General features: G+C 43.1%; 1 protein-coding gene across 2 annotated transcripts in view; it reads left to right on the top strand.

Annotated features, from left to right (window-relative positions):
• Nucleotides 1-196: 196 nt before the first annotated feature.
• Pex1 (peroxisomal biogenesis factor 1) overlaps nt 197-8,479 on the top strand; it is a 37,098-nt gene continuing 28,815 nt past the window's right edge. The window contains exons 1-5 of one of the 2 annotated variants that reach the window (XM_038319881.2): nt 197-379; nt 3,695-3,838; nt 5,775-5,858; nt 6,224-6,338; nt 6,436-7,202. In XM_038319881.2, the coding sequence (XP_038175809.1) occupies nt 251-379; nt 3,695-3,838; nt 5,775-5,858; nt 6,224-6,338; nt 6,436-7,202 (1,239 nt within the window). In that variant the 5' untranslated portion in view covers nt 197-250. The remainder of the gene's footprint in view (nt 380-3,694; nt 3,839-5,774; nt 5,859-6,223; nt 6,339-6,435; nt 7,203-8,479) is intronic. The other variant, XM_038319880.2, reaches the window with a different exon arrangement.

The following is an 8,479-nucleotide window of genomic DNA, read 5'->3' as shown; positions in this document are numbered from 1 at the left end:
CCTGGTCGCCAGAACAACATCCGCCGGATGCGCTCCTTTGTGTCCAATCAGAGAGCAGAATGGGCCGAGCGTGCTTAGATTGGCTGGACAGTCGTCTCCTGAGAGCGAGAATTCGATCGGCAGTGTGCCGCCCCCTACAGTCTCGGAGGAGGGAGGGGCCGATCGATGTTCTCGGGCTCCGACGCCCTGGTCTTCCGGGGAAGGGGGCGGACTCTGCCTCGGGGTGGGCTGGGGGAGCTGCGTCAGGACAATGTGGAGCAGCGACAGTCTGGCGGGTGCGGGGTCTGGCGGGGCGTTAGTGACGGTGACCTTCACGAACGCTCGGGACTGCTTCCTCCATCTGCCACGGCGCCTCGTGGCCCAGCTGTACCTGCTGCAGGTAACGTCTCGGGGGACGGGTGTCTGCTGACATCTTCCCCGCTGATCACTAAAGGACCGACGCGTGAGCGAGCCCCGCTGCGGGCACGGCGTGAGGTGGCAGCACCACCCGCACCGCGGCTAGGAGGTTCTGCCTTGGCGTTCGGAAGCAGTTCTAACTCTAGGTTGAAAAGCTCTAGAGAGCTCTTCCATGGCTATTAAAGTATCGTCCTGCCAGCGAGTTGCCAGTGCTGCCATAGAGGCCTCGAGTGGCAGACTTGATTTGTAGATTGCGAGGTTGCCAGTTTATACAGAAGGTCAGTAACGTGACAGCTCTCCCTGCTTAGGAGGGCTTTGAGCAGCGCAGGGGTGTGCAGGGAAGGGAAGAGAAGGCGATGGAATTGTTTCCACCTCACACCTTCACGTGGTAACCAGGATCCAAGTGGATCTCAGCGAACTATCACTGTCTGGATGCTGTCATTATGGTGTTTCAACGTTATAACCATCTGCGGAAATACAGCATCCAGGTTTTCTTAACAAAGAGTGCAGATAGGTTCTCTGGTTTGAGTGTGTTCATGGGACGAAAATTAGAATATTTGTAATCTCTTAAAATCCTAGATGCATGAATCCGGACTACTAGATCATAAAAGAAATATCCGAGATTTTGAAATGACTTAAATTAGCCCACCTTTTTTTTCTCTTGAGCTACTTCTATCTTGCTTTTAAAACCCACCTATGAAAACATACCAATTTCATCAGAATCTTTCTTGTTGTTAATTAGTTTGTCTTCACCAAATAGATAGTTTTTAACTGTCTGATTTGCTTTCTTTGTGGGAGAAAGAAATCAGTCACACAAGTTCCAGCTTGTCTCATTACCCCTTTGTCATTTATTTATTTATTTATTTATTTATTTATTTTTACTTTTTGAGACAGGGTTTCTGTGTGTAACAGCCCTTGGCTGTCCTGGAACTCACTCTGTAGACCAGGTTGCCCTCAAACTCATAGAGATCCACCTGCCTCTGCCTCCCTGGTGCTGGGATTAAAGACATGAGCCTCCACCACCTGACTAGTAACTACATTTTGGCCAAATAAAATGATTGAGATGTTTTCCTTGTTTGCTCAGGTTGATTTTTTTCTTTTTTTCTCCCTTGCAGGGCAGGGGCCTAGTCGATGTTTTGGATATTTCAGAATTCATATTTCCTCCTGCAGTGTCACTGGTTTGAAGGTTTCTTATGAAATAAAGGGAACTGAGTTGCTGAGCTTATGAAACCCCATAACAAAAGTCTTTGACCTCTGCCCTTATTACCTAGATAATGATCTAGGACTTTTGACTCCAAACTGGGGCTTTATTTTCCTTTATCAAATTGTGTTTAGTTGAATGATCTCTGTCAGCAAAAGCAGTTGGATCATTGTTTGGAAACTGAGAAAATTATGCAACTAAAGGTTATGCAGTGACTTTCTCCTAGACAGAGTTTCTCTGTGTCGTTCTGACTGTCCTGGAGCTTGTTCTGTAGACCAGGCTACCCTGGCCTTGAACTCAGAAATCCGCCTGCCTCCTGTGTGCACCCTGAGGACTGGCTATCAGTGACTTTCTTGTGTATACAAGTTTATTAAAGAACATTTGAGCGCCATGTTGCCTCAGAAGGGACTCTAGTATTCTTTGCAATTGGTACTGTTAAAAGAAAGATAAAGTACTGAAATTTAGTGTAAATGAGAGTTTGATGTTCACCTTTTTTTTCTGAGACAGGGTTTCTCTGTAGCTTTAGAGCCTGTCCTGGAACTAGCTCTTGTAGACCAGGCTGGCCTCGAACTCACAGAGATCTACCTGCCTCTGCCTCCTGAGTGCTGGAATTAAAGGCCTGTGCTACCACAGCCCGGCTGGTGTTTGCCATTTTAAGGTTTGGATTTATTTGATTTAGAGAAATGAATTTAATAACATTAAGTCCTGAGATAACAAGTCTTCAGCATGCTGGCTTTTTACTAAGGAGGGGTAAATATGTAGAAATGCTTGTGATGCAGTAGTAAAAGGGTAAAGCCTGTTAAATCTTGACCATGATATGCAAACGCATGAATCACTGACTGAAAAGCGTTAGCAGAGCACACAGAATTGTTCATAGTGTTGTGTTTTTGTGAAAGGAATTTCTTTCCTTCCAAGTGCACATGTTCACGGTTCCTAGAACGAGTGTAATTTTCTTTCAGAGACAGAATCTCTCTGTGTAACCCAATTTGACCTTGAGTCACGGCCCTTCCGCCTCAGCCTCCCGGCGTGCAGCGCCAGCCCTGGAAGTACACTTCTTTAGCCATGGAGGACACTGGTCTTTAATTCTCAGCCACAGCTTACATATTACATTATTTTTGTGTTTTGCTATTCTAATATATTTTTAATTTTAAGGATTTATTTTTAATTGTGTGTATATCTATCTGTCTGCCACATATGAGGATACTTGTGGAGGCTGGGAGAGCACAGAGCTGGATCCACATAGGCAGAAGTACCACAGTGCTCTTAACCACTGAGCCATCTCTCCAGCCCGTTTAAAATTATATCTTTCTATAGTTTTATGACCTTTATTTGTTTGTTTGTTTTGCTTTTCTTTTTGAGAATTTTTGAGAATTCTTACTGTGTAGTCTTGGCTGGCCTGGAGCTCACTATGCAGACTAGGCTGGCCTCGAACTCATAGAGTCAGCCTGCTTCTGCCTCCCATGTGCTGGGATTAAAGGCATGTACTAACATGCCCAGGCAGTTCTATCAACTTTAAAAGTCATTAAGAAAGTACATAATAAAACATTTCAGGAAGGAAGTACAAGAAACAACTAACAATAATTCCTTCTAGGAACACAAACCTATCTTCACATTTTACCTTTTTTAATTTTTGTACTTTTATTTTGTGTGTTTATTAATTTTTAAATAAATTCATTGAAGAGTAAGAGATTAAATATTCCAGCTGATTGGTGTTTCATAACTCTAAATTGTGTTGTTATATATTTAAAATTTTTTATTTTACTATGTAAATAAAATATGAGCATTTTGCCTGAATGTTTGTTATTTTCTTTTTTAAATTATTAATTTAAACACATACATACTGAAAATGTGTGTAAGTTATCAGCTCCCTATGGTATTTTGAACTCTGAATTGCTTCAGTTAGGCCATTAAGACTATTAGACTATCGGCTCTGAGCCCAGCATCGGCACTGGTGCATGTTCCAGGTTTGTTTTTCCATGATAAATGTGAAAAGGAGTAGTTGACGATCTACAGCACTGTTTTCGGTTGCTTGTCAGAATCCGGGGAGAGTATCATAAACACTAAACCCTTTTTCTTTCCTATTGTTTGGATAAATAGAATCAAGCTATAGAAGTAACCTGGGATCGCCAGCCCACCTACCTGAGCTGGGTGGAAGGCAGACATTTCAATGATCAAAGTGAAAATGTGGCTGAAATTAGTAGACAAGTCGGTCAGAAACTTGGACTTTGCAGTGGGGATCAGGTGAGCACAGCTGGCAGCCATGGCCTCCTTTAATGTGGCGTCCTAAAGCTCAGACACTGGGAGGGTGTGCGGATTCATGTGCTCTGGTAAGCAGGCTGGGATGCTCAGGCTAACGAACTGTATTTTGTTCATCTTATCTTGAACATGTCTCCTGCTTGGCTCTGTATTCTAACTGCTCATTTCCCGGTCCATTTTTGGAAAATTATTTTCCTTTTTTGAGTTATTGGTTTTTCTTCCGTTTTAGAACTTTATTTTTGTTTTTGTCACAATTTTATTATTTATTTTGTGTGTATGTGTATGTGGTGGGATGGGGGTTAAGGGTGGTAGACCAGGGAGGAGATATGCGTGTGAGTGTAAGTACCCACAGAGGCCAGAAGAAAAAGTCAGTTCCCTGGGAACTAGAGTTGCAGTTGACTGTGGGCCACCTGCCATGATTGTCTGGGAGAGCAGTACCTGCTTCTCAGTACTGAGCGTCTCTCCAGCCTTCCCGCCTTATCTATTGAAACAGACTCTTTCACTGCGCTCAGGGCTTGATAATTCTAGGCTGGCCGGCCGGCAAGTCTCAAGGAGCCACCTCTCTGCCTCCTCAGTGCTGGGACTGTAGGAACCATTTCTCATGACTGCTTTTGTGTGACTGCTGTGAGTTCAAACTCAGGCCCTCAAGCACTTTACAGACCAAGCTGTCTCCCCAACCTTAGAATCTCACATTTCTAACTGGAAAATGCCCTTAGATGTCACTGGTGACTTGTGTGTCAGCCTGTCTTTGCCCAGGATTTCATGGCACACTCAGTAGGACAGCTCTGTGGACAGCAACAGCTTCCTACGGTGGATTCTGGTACCTTCGTTAGAGCTATAAATTGCCCTGATTGTTTTTCACTTTCATTGCTTCTACATGGTGTGTGTCTGCTTTTCTACACACTCTGTTCTGTAGTAGTACTATGAAGATTCCCACAGAGTAGGAGCCAAGAGCCACCTTGCTAGGTGGAGTAGTAGCTGCCTCCTGCTGCAGGGGGTACCTTGCATATTCTCAGATTCATCCTATGTGTTAAGTGCCTTTACTTGCTGAGACACCGTACCGGCCCTCCTCCTTTTTTTTTTTCCATTAAAAATCATTTGAATGTTTATTTGTTTATGGGGTTTTTGTCTGCATATATGACTGTGCACCATGTGGATGCCTGAGGCCTGCAGAGGTCAAAAGAGGACACTGGATCCCTTGGAACTGGAGTTATAGATGTTTTTGACCTCCATGTGGATTCTGGGACTCAAACCTGGGTTCTTTGGAGGAGCAATAAGTAATCTTAGCTACTGACCCATCTATACAGCCCCCTTTTGTGTTTCTGGGTGATTTGTTTGCATGTATGTCTGTGTAACCACCTGTATGTATGTATGATGCCAGAAGACGGCATCAGATCTCTTGAGACCAGAGCTTCAGAAAGTTGTGAGGTACCATATGGGTGCTGGGAATTGATCTGGGTCTTCTAGAAAAGCGACTTAACCCCTGAGCCATCACTTCAGGTCCTCTTCTTCCTTTCTTTGGTAGATCTGACTATGTTGCCAAGGACAGCCTTAAAATGAAGATTCCCCTGTCTCAGCCTCCAGAGTAGCTAGAATTACAGGCACATGGTATCTCACCTGACTCTTACAGTTCTTTCTAGGAATTATCATTATTTTTGCAAACGTGTTATGCTAGGGTGTTCCTTTGTTCTGTTGTTCATTGTTTTTCCTAAAATATTGAGTATATCAAGGCCTATCTAAGAATCTTAAGTATTTAATATGTGTTATGTGAAACATGGGCGAGGGGAAAGACAGACAGAGAGAGAGAGAGAGACAGAGACAGAGACAGAGACAATGAGACAGTATCTTACCAGAGAGAACTTACTTTCTAGTGATACAGAAAAATCTTACAACAGGAATCTTGCATTTCTGATTTCTCCAGGTGTTTCTCAGGCCATGCTCCCATGTGGTGTCTTGCCAACAAGTTGAGGTGGAGCCCCTTTCAGAAGATGACTGGGAGATACTGGTAAAGAAACCCTCTGCTACCTTCCTGTATGATTAAACAGCTTCTCAGCACCAGGAGATACTCTGGGTAGTCTGAATTGTGGCAATGACTCGGTAGAAATCTAGTGTATAATATGAGAACCACAGGTGAGACACTTGTATTGTATTTGGGATTAATTCTAAATAAGTAGGCTTTAACTTCTTTTGACACAGAAACCAAACAAAAGGATAGCTGAGATGTTGGATCTTCCATATTTGTCCCATAGTGTCATGTATACTTTAATTATAACAATAAACTTCAAAATAAAAAATGAGTGGGAACTTCCATACCAGGTATGGAATGGTCCAAATGCAGCCTGATTTGACCTTTTTCTCTGTTGGTCCTAGGAGCTGCATACCATTTCTCTTGAACAGCATCTTCTAGATCAAATTCGAATAGTTTTTCCTAATGCCATTGTTCCCATCTGGGTTGACCAGCAGACTTACATATTTATTCAAATTGGTAGGTGCTATTGTAATATTTGCTGTCATTTTCTACATTAGAGTACCAAGGCCAAAGCAGAAGTCAACAAGTACTAATGGCTCTGTTTTCTGTGTAGTTGCTCTGATGCCATCTGCCCCTTATGGAAGGCTAGAAACTAACACTGAACTACTCATTCGGCCAAAGACACGTCAAGCCAAAGAGAACACATTTCCAAAAACAGGAGATGTACATGGACAATTTCATAGTTATGTACAGGAACAAAAAGGAATATCAAAAGAATTGCAAGCCAAGCAACTTCATATGAACACGGAGGGCATCACTGTGTCCAATGAAATAGAACCAGAAGTTCCCAGTGGCTCATCGTGGAAACCACGCTGGTGGACTATGCTAGGAAGCATGTTTTCTTTTGGGCCAGACAGCAAGCAAGTAGCATCCTGGGGTTCACTGGAAATGAGTGCTTTCAAAACCATGCAGTCACAGGTTGTTCCTGTAGACAATGTTTTCAGAGTGTGCCGAGTTCAGCCTCCTAGTACACATGCCACACCAGCTACCTCTGTGTTTCACAACCATTGCACCATTCATGTGTTTCCATGGCACCAAGAAGATTTTGATATGGAGCCAAGCTTTACTGTGACCTATGGAAAACTAGTTAAGCTGTGTTCTCCAAAACAACAGCAAGGCAAAACAAAGCCGAGTGTCCTGTTGCCTGAAAAAGAGAAGCACCAGTCAGAGTCACCAGATCATAAACAGATCAGCTCCAAGCACACCGAGGAAGCTGGTGAGGCCCGTGTGTTGAAGGTAGTCTGGAATGGACTTGAGGAGTTGAAGAAGGCTACAGAGTTCACCAAAAGTGTAGAGCCTCTTCACCTTGGGAAAGTCTGGGTTAGTATGAGGCTTATAATTTGGGGAGAAACTTGTCACTTAATCTTCCTCAAGATTTTATTAGAATAATACATATAAATTACAACCAACATAATGAGAGAGAGTCTTTATAAGTCTGTCTGTGGAGGAGCAATGTCTCCAACCCCTTCTTTTTTTTAACACAGCATTTTTGTTGATTATTTGAAAATTTCATGTAATGCATCCCAATCACATTCACTTCCCAGTCCTCCCAGGTTCACCCCCAACCCATGTGACCTCCCCAAAACAGAAAAAGAAGAATAAAAGAAAAAAAATATCAAGTCCAGTTTGTGTTATCCATGTGCTCACTGGAGCATGGTCAAACTTCCAGTGAGCAGCTCTTAAAGATAGCAGTCCTTCCCCATTCTGCCGGAGCCAGCAGCTATGAAGAGTGCCCCTTCAGCTTTCCTAGAAGACCCTTCTTTATATCTTTTAGTGCTTATTAATATCTTTTGAGATAAGAATTTTGGGGGTGCTGGAGAGATGCTTAAGAATACTGTTGCTTTTGCAGAGGACCCAGGTTTGATTCCCAGCACGCATGTGGTGGCTCACAAGCGTCTGTAACTCCAGTCCCAGGGCATCCCATACCCTCTGGTTCCATATACCAGGCTTGCATGTCAAGTATAGACAGACATACAGGCAGAACACACACATAAAAAAAATCCTAAAAGATTTGTTAAAGAACTTATGAGATGAAATTTAAAGTGTACAATTTAATATATACAAAAGTTGTCATTAGTGTAATGTTGTGTGATCATTCCCATAATCTAAGTTTAGATATTTTATTAATGGGTGTGATAAATTCTACCATTTACTTTTTGGATTGAATTGTACCTTGGCAGATTGTGATTAGCTTTAACTACTCCAGCTTTTTCAGTGGCTTTCAACTTTTACATACACACAAAGACTTGTGAAATGATTGCTTACTGTTGCTACAGTCCTGATGCTTATGTCTCCCCAGAACCAGTATGTCAAGGTTCCTCCCACAGATTATAGTGTCAAGAGATGAGATCTTTGGGAGGCCATTAAGTTATAAGGCTGAAGCATTGAGTGTAACTGGTGTCCTTATGAGAGGTGCCCACTCAGCCTCCTTCTCCCCTTCTGCCAGGGAAAACACAGCCTTCCCTAGTGTCCTCACTCACTTGGCCGTGAGGAGAGCCTCACCAGTACCAGCTCTGCGGTGCCTTCGCATAGTCTTCCCGGTTCATAAAACAGTAATGTGCCTCTGTTGTTTGTAAGCACCCAGTACATAGTATTTC

The sequence above is a fragment of the Arvicola amphibius genome, chromosome 2 (genome assembly GCF_903992535.2).
Source record: "Arvicola amphibius chromosome 2, mArvAmp1.2, whole genome shotgun sequence".
Taxonomy (NCBI): domain Eukaryota; kingdom Metazoa; phylum Chordata; class Mammalia; order Rodentia; family Cricetidae; genus Arvicola; species Arvicola amphibius.
This window is presented reverse-complemented; position numbering and strand designations above follow the sequence as displayed.